At 40.6% G+C, this 17,844-nt stretch overlaps 1 protein-coding gene across 10 annotated transcripts in view; it reads left to right on the top strand.

Annotated features, from left to right (window-relative positions):
• The window catches only part of magi2a (membrane associated guanylate kinase, WW and PDZ domain containing 2a), a 586,144-nt gene extending 568,300 nt beyond the window's left edge, over positions 1-17,844 (top strand). For 4 of the 10 annotated variants that reach the window (XM_072241070.1, XM_072241068.1, XM_072241067.1 and 1 more), the window contains one exon: positions 15,849-17,844. In XM_072241070.1, coding sequence (XP_072097171.1) covers positions 15,849-16,648 — 800 coding nt within the window. In that variant the 3' untranslated portion in view covers positions 16,649-17,844. Of the gene's footprint in view, positions 1-15,377; positions 15,429-15,848 lie in introns of all 10 variants that reach the window. The other 6 variants (XM_072241075.1, XM_072241073.1, XM_072241071.1 and 3 more) reach the window with 3 other exon arrangements.

Here is a 17,844-nt window from a genome sequence, read left to right as displayed (position 1 = left end):
CTGTTCCTTCATTACTTTCCTCATTTACAAAATAGACCTGAACTGACACTCTGCAGCTCCTTCAAGTGCTCCTCAGCAGACTCCTCCAGAGAACACCAACCTGCTGTTTCCAGTGACACACAGTTAGGGATACTGAGGTATCAGTCTAATCATAGGTTAATGAATTAATATCACTTAATGTAGCTAATCCTAATTCGTCATTATCCTCTCCTACTTCTACCAAGATCAATTGCCTGGCTTCATCCACAGGCTTAACTTTCAATGGACACATGCAGCATTCAGTAAAATGCTATTGTCCACTAAATATTTGTAGGATATACAAGGATGTCAACCCTATCTTGACAGATTCTGGTAATGTGATTATGTCATCTAATCACCTTCAGTCATATAACACAGTCAAGTAATGTTCAATCATCTAACATTGGATTACATGACATTTCTCCATTACTTACTAATAGTACTGAATCACCAAGCCCAGAATAAAGCATTTAAACTAATTACCATAATTATGAATGAATGAATAGAAATATTCATTAGTGAAATAAAGACATTAATATGCAACCATTAAGCTACAGCTAAATAAATTTATAGTATGAAATTTGTATTCAGCGTCAGGTCACCAGTGCTTGCCACTGATTTCCAAACAAAATTGGAACTTACCCAGAGTCCTTACACATTTCAGTTTCAGAGATGATCACAAGACAGAGGAGCATCATTTGGCCACTCAGCCCATTGAGTCCATTCCATCATTCCATCACGGCTGACTTGTTATCCCTCTCAACTCCATTCTTCTGCCTTCTCCCCATAACCTTTGACACCCTGACTAACCAAGAACTTATCAGCCTCCACTTAAAATTTACTCAATGACACGGGCTTCGTGGTTGTCCATGGCAATGAATTCCACGGATTCACCAAGCAATGGCTAAAGAAATTTTACATCATTTCTGTTCAAAATGGGCATCCCTCTATTCTGAGTCTATGCCCTCTGGCCCAGACTCACCCACTATAGGAAATATCCTCTCCACATCCACTCTATGTAGGCAACTTCAATATTCTGTAGATTTCACTGTGATTCCCTCTCCCCCACCCATTCTAATTTTTAATTTTCTCCGTTTAGAAAATAGTCTACACGTTTATTCCTTCTACCAAAGTGCATAACCATACACTTCCCCAGACTATATTCTGTCTGACTCTTCTTTATTCATTTCCCAATCTGTCCAAGTACTTCTGCAGACTCCTTAATACCTCAGCACTACCTGCTTCTCCACCTATAGTATCACCTGCAAACTTGGGCATAAAGCCATCAATTCTGTCATCTAACTCATTGACATATAATGAGAAAAGAAGCAGTCCCAACACCGACCCCTGCGAAACACCACCAGTCACTGGCAGCCAACCAGAATGGGCCCCCTTAAATCCAACTCTTTGTTTTCTGCCAGTCCGCCAATCTTCTATCCATGCTAGTATCTTTTCTGTAATACCACGGGCTCTTATCTTGGTAAGCAACCTCATATGCGGCACCTTGTCCAAAGCCTTCTGAAAATCCAAGTTAACGACATTCACTGACTCTCCTTTGTCTATCCTGCCTATTATTTCCTCAAAAGAATTCCAGTAGATTTCAGACAAGATTTCCCTTTAAGGAAACCATACTGACCTTGGCCTATTTTATCAGGTGCATGCAAGTGACCCAAAACTTCATCCTTAATAATGTACTCCCAACCACTGAAGTCAGACTAATTGGCCTGTAATTGACTTTGTTCAGCCTCCTTTCCTTCTGAAAGAGTGGAGTTACATTTGCAATTTTCCAGTCCCCTGGAACATTCCAAGATCTAGTGATTCTTGAACAATCATTACCAATGCCTCCACTATCTCTTCAGCTACTTCTTTCAGAACTCTGGGTTGTAGTCCATCCAGTCCAGATGATTTATCTCCTCAGTCCTTTCAGCTTCCCAAGCACCTTCTCCTTAGTAATAGCAATTACACTTCTGCGTTCTGACACTCGAATTTCTGGCATACTACTATTGTCTTCCACAGTGAAGACTGACACAAAATGTTTAGTGAGTTTGCTTGCCATTTCTTTGTCCCCATTACTAACTCACCAACATCATTTTCCAGTGGTCCAATATCTGCCTTCACCTGTCTTTTATATATTTGAATACTATTAGCTAGCTTTCCTTCATATTTCATCGTTTCTCTCCTTCTGCTTTTCTTTTCATTACCTTCTGTTGGTTTTTAAAACCTTCACAATCCTCTAACTTTTCACTAATTTTTGCTACATTATATGCCCATTCTTTTGCCTTTATGCTGTCTTTGACTTCCTTTGTCAGCCACATTTGCTTCATCCTTCATCTTTGTAAAGTATCTATCCTGCAGATGTATCTATCACAAGGAAGAATTGTTAGTTGGTCTCAATTCAAGTAGAGTTTCACCCAATATTCAGATCACCCTGAGCTAGTTCACAACATTCCTGCTCTATGATATTGTCCATTGAAGTAAGTAAACCAAAACGTGGTGATGAATTAACTTAAATCTGTGCCAGGTAGCTCTGCCACTGGAACCTCTCCATTTCAATGGAAGGGGTTGACCAGGCCAGTAGGTGTGCTTTGTGGGTTTATTCTACACAGTGGCATCAATGTCATGTAAGGTCATGTATCAGGTATAGCTTTACCAAAGATAGAACACAGAACAGTGTACAGCACAGTATAGGCCCTTTGGCTCTTATTGCAGTGACGAACTTTTAACCTACTCCGAAATCAATCTAAACAACTTTGAAGGAGCCAGCTTTCCTCCACAGTCGCCACTAAGTGGCCAGATGCACTTTACACCTGGCCTCAATTTTATACCAATCAAGACTGATATAAGTAACTCAACCTTATAATTGGAAGCATTGATTAAACAGTGCAGTTGTGGTTTGTTTCAACTTTGTTTTTAATTAGTTTCTAGTAATTGAAGGTAAAGTTAATTACTTAAGTCTGTCTCTTTTAACACCACCAATGGAAGGCCCGAGTTTCAGGATTCGATGCCAGAAGTTAGTCAATTCTTGTGACCGGCTCCACTTCGAGCTAGCCATGGAGCTCATTTGGTATCACTAAGCTGCAAAAGTGCAACTATAAGAAGCATTGGGGAGATGTGTGTAAGCAATAGGCCAGATCAAATGCAATCCAGCCCTTGGAAGACTATTACCCTAGCTGGCAAATGTTGATGGTATTCATGCTGTGACCCGAAAAGACCTTGTTATAAAAATTTAGAACATAGTTGTTATGTACTTTGAAAATCAGTGGCAGCTCGGTGCTTATGCTGCATAGACTTCACATCTCCTCCAGCAAAGATCAAAATTAATTCATCAGTAGCTTCCTTGGTGACTACTATCTGCTGCAGGCAATGTCAGGATAACTCGTGCCTGTTGCTAACCCCTTGTGTTTGATTGTAGAGCCTGTATGTCCTTTTTCTTTTCCAGTGCTCATAATCACCTTGCCGGTCTGCCCAGGTGACAGAGATGGCAATGGAAGCACAATCTTGACAATACAAGAGGCAAACCAGAAACTGCATCCTTAGAGCTCAGCTAGGAGGCAAATCGAGGCATCAGTCCAATAGATGGTTGTGTCCCTTGATTTGTTAAAAGCAAATCTATCTCTTTAGGAGTAGCATCCTTGTAAAAATGAATAAATAAGAGGGGGAAAGGAGCAGTAAGGTATGACCCAGAATTCCTAATCTCTAGAGTCATCCTTTGTGTCAGGAGACTACTCCACTATTAAATTCCAAACAGCGTAGCGCTGTGTAGCACTGGGTACTGGCAGGCAGACACGTAGACTCTCCTCTGCTGGAGCTGCTGTCCTTCTGTTCCCTCACTCACCGAGGCACGAAATTTGCTTCAAAGTCCTTCAGATGTCACAAAACAATGATCAGTGTATCACTGACATAAGAGCAGGCTGTAGCTATTTGATGGCTTTGAATGAAATGACAGGGAGTAGAAATGATGGAATATGATTCACTGCTGTTTTGGAAACACTGCACCCTATTCCTCACATGCAGAGAGTTTGCAATCACTCTGATATCTTAGATAGCTGCTTTGAACATAAATTCAAAAAGCTTTAGTGAAAGATGTAAAGACAATCTGAAAATATCATTCTCAGATTTCAATTTGCTTCTGAATGCTTGCTAAAAGCACAGAATATAAATAATTTAGCAACACATTTAGAAGGCAGTTAAATATGAGACCACGTTATCAGCTTACATTTATTTATTTGTTCCATCTCCAGTTGCATTTTCTCCATCTCCTTATTATCCATGTTATAGTGTGTGGTTGATCATGAAATGGTTCATGGTCAATTATATATTATGTTGATGCTTCATGTAACCTTTCCCTGTAATGTTTATTGGATTTACCAAAAATTAGATTTAAAGCCATGCTCACAGAAAACTGGAAGAATGCAGCTGGTCAGGCAAAATTTATGGAGCAAAATAAATAGCCAACATTTCGGGCTGAGACGTTTCATCAGGACTGGAACCGGACAGGTCCATTATTACGATGAGTTCTTTTAATAAAATGCCAGATTTATTGAACACAAGATTCCCAGCTGTAATAGCAGGAAATAAAATATCTCCTGGTTAATAGTCCAGAGGTTTGAATAATAGTAGACTGCTGAACTATCACTCTACTAATTGAAATATAATCCCATGATTTAAGAAAAGAGAGAGATGGAAGAGAAGGAGCCAAGACCAGTTTGTCTGTCATCAGTAGTCAAGAAAATGCTGGAGTCTAATATTAAGGATGTGGTAATAGGGTATTTGGACAATAGTAATGGGATTAGGGACAGTAAACATGGATTTAGAAGAAGGCAATCCTGTTTGACAAATCTTGAATCTTTTGAGTTTGTAACTTGCAGAAAGAACAACCCGGTCAATGTGGTGTGTTTGAATTTCCAGGAGGCCTTTAGTAAGGTGCCACCCAAGAGATCATTGAATCAAATTAAATTGCATAGTAATGGAGATAATATACCGGTGTGGATTGATGCTCAAAAAGCAGAGAATAGAATAAATGGGCCATATTCAGCCTGGGGGGGCTATGACTAGTAGGGGTCTCACGGGGATCAGTATCTGGACTACGTCTGTACACAATCTATATCAATAGTTTGGGATGCAAATATATCCAGCCCAAATTGAACTCACCTAATGTTATGAATCTGGCATATTATTCCTTTGGCATCATTGAAATCTCTACAGCTTTTGATGGGGTTAACAAAATTCAATTCTATCATTGTCCAGCTCAGTTACACTCTAGTTTCCATCCTTGTATAATTGAACTGTCCAAAAATAAATAAAAATCTCCTCCTATCCTGTGTCCCTACAGACTCTCTTAGATCTGCCTTTGAACTCTTCTGCCTCTTCAAGACATCCACAGAAGAGCAGGTTCAGGTTCTCCAGTTACTATTATTTCCATTGTTTTTTCCAATGGTTCTATCTGGGTTTAGAAGTTCCATATGCCCCAAAAGAAATGTCACCATAAAAAGAAAGTGACACTCTGGGTTGGAGCACCCCACTCTTACCACAGCTCATCACAGTAGATGTCTTCCAAGAGAATCTGAAAATTTATATGCCAATATACCAGAGAGTAGTGGGAGAGGGAAGAGAATCCCAAAGATTTCAAGAAAACTTTTAAAAGAAATTTACAAGGTACTAATAGATTATTAAGTTCTATGTATATTTGATGCATTCCATACCAGGTAAAGTTAACTTCTATAAAGGCAATTTACTCACTTTTAGGCCAGGACATGTATACATATTTATATATACTTTACACTTCCAAATCATTAACTGAGAATTAAAAAGTTACCTAATTTATGAATATTTTATAACAAGCAGCTTTATGCAACAGGCAGTCCACAATTATATTGTCCACACATTGTCCTGTAGACTCAGGTAGAAGAAAAAGAACTCATCTACTGATATAAACTAAACCAGCATTTTTCAGTTCACTTGGGAGGGAATATTGATAGCAAACTATTAAAAAGCACCCTTTGTTAAAGTAAATGTTATGATGAGGTTGTATAAGGCATTGGTGAGGCCGAATCTGGAGTATCGTGTTCAGTTTTGGTCACCAAATTACAGGAAGGATATAAATAAGGTTGAAAGAGTGCAGAGAAGGTTTACAAGGATGTTGCCGGGACTTGAGAAACTCAGTTACAGAGAAAGGTTGAATAGGTTAGGACTTTATTCCCTGGAGCATAGAAGAATGAGGGGAGATTTGATAGAGGTATATAAAATTATGATGGGTATAGATAGAGTGAATGCAAGCAGGCTTTTTCCACTGAGGCAAGGGGAGAAAAAAAATCAGAGGACATGGGTTAAGGGTGAGGGGGGAAAAGTTTAAAGGGAACATTGGGGGGGGCTTCTTCACACAGAGAGTGGTGGGAGTATGGAATGACGAGGTGGTAAATGCGGGTTCTTTTTTAACATTTAAGAATAAATTGGACAGATACATGGATGGGAGGTGTATGGAGGGATATGGTCCATGTACAGGTCAGTGGGACTAGGCAGAAAATGGTTCGGCACAGCCAAGAAGGGCCAAAAGGCCTGTTTCTGTGCTGTAGTTTCTATGGTTTCTATGGTTCTAAATGGAGTTCTTTATTAAAATCAAATACCCGTTTCCTGTAAGTATTTCCTTAATAGCATCTCCAGAAGTGCCATTACATCATTCTGGTGCTTGACTCTTAATTAAGGATGACTATTAAAACCAGTGCTTGGAAAGCAAATCATAACATAGAAAATAGATCTTGTTGCATTTTTACAGATTGTCAAGTATGAAGGTGTAGTTGTCACTGAATTGTGGCTGAAGGATGGTTGTAGTTAGGAGCTAAATGTCCAAGGTTACACATTGTATTGGAGTGATAGGAAGGTAGGCAGAAGGAGTGGCGTGGCTCTGTTGGTAAAGAATGGCATCACATCACTATAAAGATGTGACATAGGATCGGAAGATGTTGAATCCTTGTGGGTTGAGTTAAGAAACTGCAAGGGTAAAATGACCCTGATGGCAGTTATATACAAGCCTCCAAGCAGTAGCTGGGATATGGACTACAGATTACAACAGGAAATAGAAAAGGCATGTCAAAAAGGCAATGTTATGATAGTCATGGGAGATTTTAACATGCAGGTAGATTGGGAAAATCAGGTTGGTAATGAGAGTGAATCTGTTGAATGCCAGCAAGTTAGCTTTTAGAGCAGTTTGTCGTTGAGCCTACTAGGGGAATCAACTGTACTGGATTGAGTGTTGTGTAATGAATTACACGCGATTAAAGAACTTAAAGGAACCCTCAGAAGTCAGTGATCACAATATGATTGAGTTCAACATGAAAGTTGATAGGGAGAAAGTAAAGTCTGATATAGCGGTATGTCAGAGGAGTAAAGGAAATTACAATAGTATGAAAGAGGAGTTGGCCAAAGTAAATTGGAAGCAGGTGCTGGCAGGGATTCAGCAGAGCAACAATGGCTTGAGTTTCTGGGGAAATAATGAGGGTGCAGGACAGATGTATTGTATTCCAAAAACAAAGAAATACTCAAACGGCAAAATAGTACAACAGTGGCTAACAAGGGAAGTCAAACCTAACGTAAGAGTAAAAGAGAGGGCATACAACAAGGCAAAAATAGCAGGAAGATAGAGGATTGGGAAGCTTTGTAAAACCTACAGAAATCAATTAAGATAATTATTAGGAGGAAAAAGATGAAATATGAAAGTAAACTAGCAAACAATATCAAGATGGTTAGTAAAAAGCTTTTTCAAGTATATAAAAGTAAAAGAGAATGAATATAAGACTGCTAGAAAGTAAGGCTAGAGAAATAATAATGGGGGACAAGGAGATGGCAGATAAACTAAATGAGTATTTTGCATCAGTCCTCACTATGGAAGACACTAGCAGTGTGCCAGGGTTGAAGGGTGTGAGGGAAGAGAAATGAATGCAGTACCTATTATAAGGGAGAAGGTTCTCAAAAAGCTGAAAGACCTAAAGGTTCATAAATCACCTGGACCAGATGAACTGCATCCGAGGGTTCTGAAAAAGGTAGTGGTAGGTATTGTGGAGGCATTTGTAATGATCCTTCAAAAATCATTGGACTCTGGCATGGTGCCAGAGGACTGGAAAATTGCAAATGTTACTCCACTCTTTAAGAAAGGAGGAAGGCAGCAGAAAGGAACTTATAGACCAGTTGGCCTAACCTCAGTGGTTGGGAAGATGTTGGATTCAGTTGTTAATGATGAGGTTATGTAGTACTTGGTGGCACAGGACAAGATAGGACAAAGTCAGCATGGTTTCCTTAAGGGAAAATCTTGCCTGACGAACCTGTTGGAATTCTTTGAGGAGATTACAAGTAGGATAGGTAAAGGGGATGTAGTGGATATTGTATATTTGGATTTTCAGAAGGCCTTTGACAAGGTGCCACACTTGAAGCTGCTTATCAAGTTAAGAGCCCATGGTATTACGGGCATGATTAGAACATTGGATGATTGATAGGAGGCAGTGAGTGGGAATAAAAGGATACTTTTCTGGTTGGCTGCCAGTGACCAGTGGTGTTCTGCAGGGGTCGGTGTTGGGGCTGCTTCTTTTTATGCTGTAAATCAATTATTTAGATGATGGAATAGATGGCTTTGTTGCCAGGTTTGCAGATGATATGAAGATTAGTGGAGGACAGGTAGTGTTGAAGAAACAGGAAGGCTGTGGAAGTACTTAGGAGAATGTGCAAGAAAGTGGCACATGAAATACAATGTTGGAAAATGCATGGTAATGCATTTTGGTAGAAGAAATAAATGTGCAGACTGTTTTCTAAGAGGGGAGAAAATCCAAAAGTGTGAGATGCAAAGGGACTTCGGAGTCCTTGTGCAGAACACCCTAAAAATTAACTTACAGGTTGAGCTGGTGGTGAGGAAGGCAAATGCAATGTTAGCATTCATTACAAGAGGTCTAGAGTATAAGAGCAGAAATATGATGCTGAGGCTTTATAAGCTACTCATGAGGCCTCAGCTTGAGTATTGTGAACAGTTTTGGTTCTAAGAAAAGATGTGCTGGCAATGGAGAGGGTTCAGAGGAAGTTTACAAGGATGATTCTGGGAATGAAAGGATTATCATATGAGGAATGTTTGATCACTCTGGGCCTATACTCACTGGAATTTACAAGGATGAGGGGGGATCTCATTGAAACCTTTCAAATGTTGAGAGGCCTAGACAGACTATATGTGGAAAGGATGTTTCCCAGGGTGGGTGAGTCTGGGACAAGAGGGCACAGCCTCAGGATAAAGGGGCTTCCATTTAAAACAGAGATGCTGAGATATTTCTTTCACTAGAGGGTGGTACATTTGTGGAATTTGTTACCACAGGCAGGTGTGGAGGCCAGGTCGTTGGGTGTATTTAAGGCAGAGATTGATAGATTCTTGATTGGCCATGGCATCAAAGGTCACAGGGAGAAGGCTGGGGAGTGGGACTGAGGAGGGAGAGAAAAGATCAGCCATGATTGAATGAAAATGGCAGAGCAGGCTCGATCGGCCGAATGGCCTAATTCTACTCCTATGTCTTATGGTCTTAACATCACAGGTACATGTCTTTATTAACCCAAAATGTTGTACCAAGCTACTTAAATTAATAACCAGATTTCCAACTAAGCTAATCCCTTAATGCCATAAGCCATAAGCCACAATGTCCATAAGCTTACATTTCATGCACATTCATGTGTATCTAAGATCCTTTTGAATGGCTCTATCATATTTGCTTCCACCACCTCAGGCAGTGCATTCCAGGCACTCACATTCTTCTGCGTAAAAATCCTGCCCACACATCTTCTTTGAACACATCCACTGTCTCCTTAAATGCATGCCCTCTATATTAGAAATTTCAATCCTGAGAAAATGGTACTCAGTGTACCCTCCATCCATACCTCTCATAATCTTATAAATCTCTATCAGATCTCTCCTCAGCCTCCACCATTCCAAAGTAAACTTCCCAAGTTTGTCCATCCTCTAATAGAACATGCCATCTAATCCAGTCAACATTCTAGTAAGCCTCTTCTGCACCCTCTCCAAAGCTTCAGAATCCTTCCTATAATGAAGTAACCAGAACTGAATGCAATACTCCAGATGCTGCCCTACTAAACCTACAATACAACTTCCCAACTTTTGCATTCAATTCCCTGACTAATAAAGGCTTGCATGACATATGCCTTCTATATCACCCTATCAGCCCTGGTGGCCACTTTTGGGGACAATGGACTTGGACCCCAAGATCCCTCTGCACATCAGCACTGTTAAGGGTCTTGCCATTGGCAGTGTACTATCCCATTACATTTGTTTTCCCAAAGTGCAACATTTAGCATTTGACCGAGTTAATCTCCCATCTGCCATTTCTTCACCCATATCTGTAGCTGATCTATATCCTGCTGTATCCTTTAATAGTCTTCTACACTATCCACGACACTACCAATCTGCATATCATCTACAAACTTACTAACCTATCCATCTATCTTTTCATCTAGGTCATTTATATATAATCACAAACAGCAGAAGTCCAAGTAAAGGTTCCTGCAGAACACTTCTTGTTTTGGACCTCTAGCTAGAATATATTCCATCAATCACTACCCTCTGTCTTCTATGGGCAAGCTAATTCTGAATCCAAAAGGCCAATTCACTGAGGATCCCATGCATATTAATCTTCTCAATGAGCATCCATTGAGGGACCTTGTCAACTCCTTAATAAAATCCATGTGAGCAATATCCAAAACTCAACCTTCATGAATTATCTTTATCACCTTTGTGGAAAAAAAAAATCAATCAAGAAATTAAGACACAACTTGCTCTGCACAAAACCATACCAGATGTCCCCAGTTAGACCATGTTTTTCCAAATGCTCATAAATCCTATCTGTAAAATCCTCATCAATCTATAGTTCTGGGATTATCCATATTCCCTTTCTTGAATAATAGAACAACATTAGCTTACCAGTCTTCTAGGACTTCGCCCATGGCTAGAGAGGATGTGAAGAAATTGGCCAAGGCCGAAGCAGTGTTATTTCCTACCTCTCTCAATAATGTGAAGTTCAGGCCCTGGGGACATTAAGAGACACAACAGCACTTCCTCTTTTATCTTGAAATGTCCTAGCAAATAAGCATGCTCTACACTGGTCTCCCTGTTTTCCACATCGTTTTGCTTGGAAAACACGGATGTAAAATGCCACAGCCTCTGCTTCCCAGCAGGTGTTCCCTTCAGTAGAGCTACTAGGACTTGATGTTTCAATCCCCATGGTAAGTTGGCACTCTCGATGTTGGCAGTGGGTTTGGCGTGGTGACAAGGAGGGAGGGTAGGTACGTCATCAGGGTCATCAGATGGGCATCCTCCTTCTTTGACGTTTCGTTGATAAGCCCACAACGTCTCCAGAGGGCTCAATGGTGCTACCTGGTGTCCCAGATACACCCCCCTCAGTTCCATACCCTCCTGTCTTCATCTTGCAGCCCAGTTGTTGTCTTTCCTTTTAATCCAAATCCAATTGCTGCTTCTTCTGTTGCATTTGACAGGACTTGATTGCTTGTTGGAGGGAGTGACCCCTCACCCCCACCTTCTTCAATAGACTGGTCGTAGATGAAGCAACGAATCCCCTGCATCCCACTTCTACAGGGAAAATTTTGGTCATCCAGCCATTCTGGGCAGCTTCAGTTGCCAGTTCAGGGTACTTGGTCTTTTCCCTCTCATAAGCTTCTTCGACACCATCTTCCCATGGTATTGTCAATTCCACAACATACGCCAGCTTGGCTGTTGTGGACCACAGGACCATGTCTGGCTCGTGTGTTGTAGCCGCAATGTCTGGGGGAAACACAAGCTTTTTTTCCAAGTCCACGTTCATTTTCCAATCCAAAGCAACCTGCAGAATGCTTATATCTTTTGATGTTATATGGTGCTCTGGTGGTTGACCTGCTGGTACAAATCGTGTAATGTGGACATTTCCTGCCGATGTTTCTGGGAGAGCATTTGTGATGATTCGCCTCTGTTCCAAGATTGATGCCAGCTGTCTGAGAACTTGGTTATGCCACCAAGTGTACCACCCCTGGGTGAGGCTCGTGGTGCATCCTGTTAAGAATTTGCCTTAGTGATCCGGGTGCTTGACAAAGAGAGCAAGCAGGGTCTTCTCCCCACCACTGGTTCAGGTTCTGGGGTGTGGGTAGGAGATCATAAGTGGCCCTGATGACAAAACTTAGCCGCGATCCCTCCATCTCCCAGATGTCATGCCAGCTAAGTTTCCTCTTTTCCAGGCTCTCCCAATTAGACCAGTGGCCCTACTTGGTCATTGAGACGGCCCTGGCGTGTCGCTCTGCCTCCTCCTGGCGTGTCGCTCTGCCTCCTCCTGTCTTCTCAACTCCTCCACCATGAGTCGTCTCTTCTGCACTGATGTTGCCTTGTGCCATTGAAGAGCCTTTGAGACAAGCCTGAGCCCGGCTCTCCCATGTTGGACTTGGCCAACCACATCCCTGAGGCGAAGAGCAGACTTAGCACTCTGAACAGCTTCAGATGGGGTCCACTTCCTCCCCGTTGCCACACGGGGCCGCCACTGTTCGAATAACAGTATCTTCAGATTCAATGAGGGTCATGACCAACCTTGCTTTGGTGTATTTGAATTCTTCCACAAGACTTGCAATTGATAATTCCAATTTGCCATTCCCGTACAGTCCAACAGGACTTAAGCGTCATGGAAGTCCAAGCCACTGTTTTACATGTGTGCTGATCATTCTTTCGAGCTTTTCCACCTTGTTGGTGGGGATTTCATACACTGTTAAAGGCCACATGAGTCTTGGGAGTATTGCGAACTGGAAGCACCACAGCTTGAGTTTTCCTGGCAGCCAGGTCTTGTTGATGCGAGCTATGGACATGATGGTATCCTTTTTGAGTTGTTTAAACTGCTCAGTGTCCTTGAGCTTAGCATCATACCATCGGCCCAAGCTCTTCACTGGCATTTCTGAAACAACTGGGACAGGTGTCCCGTCAATCTGAAATATTTTATCCGTGACTTGACCTTTGACAATGGAGATGCTTCTGCACTTGCTGGGCTTGAGCTTCATCCTCGCCCATGTGATGTTTTGATAAAGCTTTTCCAGAAGTCTCTTGGTGCAGGGGACAGTTGTCGTCAGTATCGTTATATTGTCCATATAGGCTCGTATCGGTGGTAACCGTTGACCAAACAGTAGCCTTTTTCCTCCCGCAACCCATTTTGAGGCTCTGATAATGAGCTCCATTGCCATAGTAAAGGCCAATAGGGAGATGGTGCACCCGGCCATGATGCCTACTTCCAGGGGTTGCCACGCTGTGGTGAAGTCTGATGTTGTGAGACAGACTTGCAGATCCTGGAATAGTGTTTTACCAGATTTGTTATTGTTGCAGGCACCTGAAAGAATTCAAATGCAGTCCACAGTAGGGAATGAGGAACTGATCCATAGGCGTTGGCCAGGTCGAGGAACAGATCCTTTCTTTCTTTCTTAGCCATCTGGATTTGATGCCATATGACGCTGGTATGTTCAAGGCATCCCGAGAAGCCTGCTATGCCAGCCTTTTGGATTGACGTATCAATGAAATGATTTTGTTTCAGATACTTTGTAAGTCTTTGTGCCAACACGCTGAAAAAGATCTTGCCCTCTATGTTCAGAAGGTTTATTTGGCAAAAACTGCTCGATGGTGGACGAATTCTTTTCTTTTGGGATCAGAACTCCCCCCGCTCTTCTCCAGGCTTTGGGGATAATTTGCTTTTCCCACGCAACCCTCATGTTTTTCCAAAGGAATTTCAGAACATCCGGGGTGTTCTTGTAGATACAATACGGAACACCGTTAGGGCCTGGGGCTGATGCCGATCTTGCCTTCTTCACTGCCTCTTTCACCTCACTCAGCCTGAGAGGGCTGATGTTAAATTGATGTTGTGGGGGTGAGATTGGTGGGATGTCAGCTGGGACAAATATCGGTTCATCTTTTTGCTTATCAGTGTGGATGATTCTGAGATGTGTTTCAACCTCCTCTTTTGATACTTTCAAGTATCCGCTTCACACATCCTACTCTCTCCCTAGATATCGTCTTGCTCTTGATGTATGCATAGAATGCCTTGGGATTCTTTTTAACCATACTTGTCAAGAACTTTGTGCCCCTCTTGGTATCCCTAAGTCTAATAAGCTCAGGAACAGGTTAATAACTATATTTCAACAACGATAGCTCTCGGTTTCTCATGTTGAAATTGCGCTGACTTATACTTCATTCTTAGTCATTCTGACTTTCAGGTACTTGCTGCCCCTAGTTTCGTAGTTCTTGAAATTCATGTTATGATGTTAAGGGTGTTACACGATTGTGTGATAAAACTTTACAAAACACAAAAAGCTGTAAATTGCACCTACAGATTTAGTACATGGAAACATGACCTACCGCATTCAAGTCATTTGAATTTGAACGGTTAGCTTGTGTCCAACATTTTCAGGTTATTGCTGCTGTTGCTACTTTCCAATAAATTTGATAGTTTTTACTTTGATAGCTCATACATAAGTTAATGCTACTTTAAGTTAACTGAACTTGCGCTTCCAACAAAGATTTGCCTACAAGGATATTATAAAACCTCTTCAAAAAGACACCATCTGGCAAGGCTCCCCTTAAATTAACCCGTAATGCATAGTATTGATCTCAAAAGATCCATACCAAACTTCCTTTCAAAAGACTTTAGTGTAATCTGATCCCTAAAGTGTCTTACTGCATACTTAATGGAAATCAGTGAAAATCTCAAAGGACAAAGAACACACACAAACTTCTGAAGAAGCTCAGCAGGTCAGGCAGCATCTATGGAAAAGAGTAAACAGTCAGTGTTTCAGGCCAAGACCTTGACTGTTTACTCTTTTCCATAGATGCTGCCTGACCTGCTGAGTTCTTCCAGCATTTTGTGCGTGTTGCTTGGATTTCCAGCATCTGCAGATTTTCTCATCCTTGTGTTACTGAAAGAACAAGGACAGCTTTAGTTTTTCGTAGCAAATTTGAGCCAGGAATATCATCACAACTCTTTCTGTAATTTTACCAAAGATAAATCCCCAATTAACATGCAAGTATCATATTGCAGGAGACAGTATAATATCAGAGTAGAAGTAATTATGAAGAAATTTCCAACTTTTGTGTTAAAAGAAATCAACTTTGACAAGATGTCCCATTATTTGGGACACATCCAGGTATCCTTTATTCTGCTGGGCATCAGTGAATATCTTGATTTTGTTCGGTTTTGTTGTGTAATTATATTTCACGCATCTTTGTTAACCTTCCCAAACTGACTGGCCCATTTTCCTCTTACTTGTAGTTGGCTTAAAAACTAGAACCAATGAAAATCTGCTTTTTACAGGTTCCTCCCACCTCCAAAATGGATAGTGGGAGCCAGGAAAATAAAAAGATGGTGAGGAAAATATTTTATTAAAGCAAGTCATGTTTAGAGTACTGTACACAAATGTTTATATACAAAATTAAGTAAAAATGTAGTCCTACTCATTAAATAATTTTTACATATCTAATTTCATTGGTCTTGAGTTCTCAGAATTCTTACATTCTGCACTAGATGCCAAAAGAAGTAGTTGCAAATAGTCTGTAATCACATTTGTTTAAACTTTTATTAATGTACTTGTTTTTATATATTTATCTTCAGTTACTAGAAATTTTATATTAATGTACAAATTAAGAGAATTTTAAATGAGCCATGAATCTGAAAATTTGAACTTAAATTAGTAATATCTAAATTTACAACTGGCAAATTACACTCCAAAACAAGATTATATTTTTTGAGTCCAAGCCTACACTGAACCTTTTATTATCATTTTAGCAGACAACTACAGCTCCTGGAATGCCTCCACTGCAGGCTCCCCTAGCCTGTCGGAAATAACCATGATCCCCGACGATCAGATAGCACCATCATCATCATTGCATTCTGCTCCAACCTGTGATTCCATTCACCAGCTACCCCCAGAGACGTTATGGGATACTAAGAAAGAACATGACATTGTGAGAAGGGAGCACTTTGTAGATCACAATGAGAGAAGAAATAGATTGGAGAGCCCTAGCAGAGTAGACAAGTTGAAGCAGCATCGAACTTCTAAAAAGAACATTGCAAGGCTCTCTACAGAAAACAGCAAAAGGAAAGATGGTGGCAGGACCACCTCTGAAAACAGAGCAACTGGAAGGAAATACTTCACAGAGAAAAAACTGGGGGAGGACAAGTTTGACAAGAGAAGCAATGAGAAACATAAACGTGGTAGATCCATGTCGCCAGCTTCCAGGAGGGGAAGGTCTCCTGGCTTAAAGGAAGATCACAAAGTTGCAGATATCAGTGAGAGAAAATTGCTGGAAACACATAAAAACAAAATAAAAGCAGATTTTAGCTTACAGACTAATACTGGAGAAATTGGTAATTTCCACGAAAATGCCTTAGAACAGGTCAACAAAGACCTTGATGGAAGACCCCAAAAGACCTCCAGTGAGAAGCATCCACACTCAAATCTTGCTATTCAAGGTAATAACACTGTATCTCGGAAATCAACCGTCTCGCCTGGGCCATGGAAAATCCCTGGTTCCGATCGATATCCTAGTACGCTTAAACCTAGTGCTGCCACCACAGGCAGATAAACTGTTTATATGTTATCTCCCCACTGTAGTATAGATGCAGGATGTTATCTCACTATTTCCTCTAATCAGATTATTTATCTTGTACTTTTAACTTAATTTGAACCAGTCACCCAGCCTTATAAACTGGAAGCATTTGCATTAACAATATAATAGGAATAATATTCTTTGGGCATGAAAGATTTTTTTGAATAAAAGTACAACCAGCAGTATTTTGAGACTTCAGTAAACGGAAGCTGTATTGCTGCGACTCTTGCTGTAGGACCATTGAAAAACTCGTGAACTGTGTGGATCAGTGCAGTGTGATTATGTTGGTAGCTTAACCTCCATGAGCAAGAACAATATTGGTGCTTTAGTTTCTAAAACAAAATATATGAAGGATTTGCTTCATCTGTATGCTGTAGTCACATGTATGGTATCAGTAATCTTTGTATAGTGGGGACATTGGTTGTTAAGAGTCTGGCCTTAAGTAAAACTGCACTGACGAAAGAGGCACTGAAGTAAAGTAGAAGTCTGAGTTTTTGTAAATAATCAATTTTCAAACAAATGCCTAGCCCAGGGGTTAAAGTTATTCTAAATAATGCCAGGGCCTTGTTACTAAGAGTAACATAAGCTAACATATTCAAATTAAATGGCATCATATCTCTAAGTACTCCACCCTTATATTCTTATCAGTGAACCAAGCACAAAAGTAGTGTGAGAGTAAGTGGAAGTGATTTTCTTTTAACTTAGGGGAACCTGAACAAGGTTCTGTCTACTTTATCCTCTGGCCTAGCCATAACCTGGTTTCTGCCATTAAAAATCTACAGTATTATCAGGTTTTGGACAATGCTTCCGTATTGTAGTGCACGTACCTGTATTACTCTCTGGTTTTAGATTCATGAAAAACTGGGATTACGATTGCATAAGCAAACTATATTTTGCACAACTCACAGCTGTTACTTGTGCAATAATTGCTGTATGCTGTCTGTAATCAAAATGATCTGTGATCATGGCACGTCACTTATCCTTTGGATCAGTATTGCTGTCTAGTGTTAGCTGTGAATTTACCTTGTACAGTATCTATAAATATGATTCCATGTATTATTAGTCACAAAGACTGTAAGTGAGCAACTATTTTTATGAAATGCACCACAATGGATAAATTAACTTTTACAGAAATCTTGTTTATGATATTCTATCTGAAACACTGTCAAATA

The sequence above is a fragment of the Mobula birostris genome, chromosome 23 (genome assembly GCF_030028105.1).
Source record: "Mobula birostris isolate sMobBir1 chromosome 23, sMobBir1.hap1, whole genome shotgun sequence".
NCBI classification, from domain to species: Eukaryota; Metazoa; Chordata; class Chondrichthyes; order Myliobatiformes; family Myliobatidae; genus Mobula; species Mobula birostris.
Note: the sequence above shows the minus strand (reverse complement) of the source record. Positions and strands in the feature narration are given on the sequence as shown.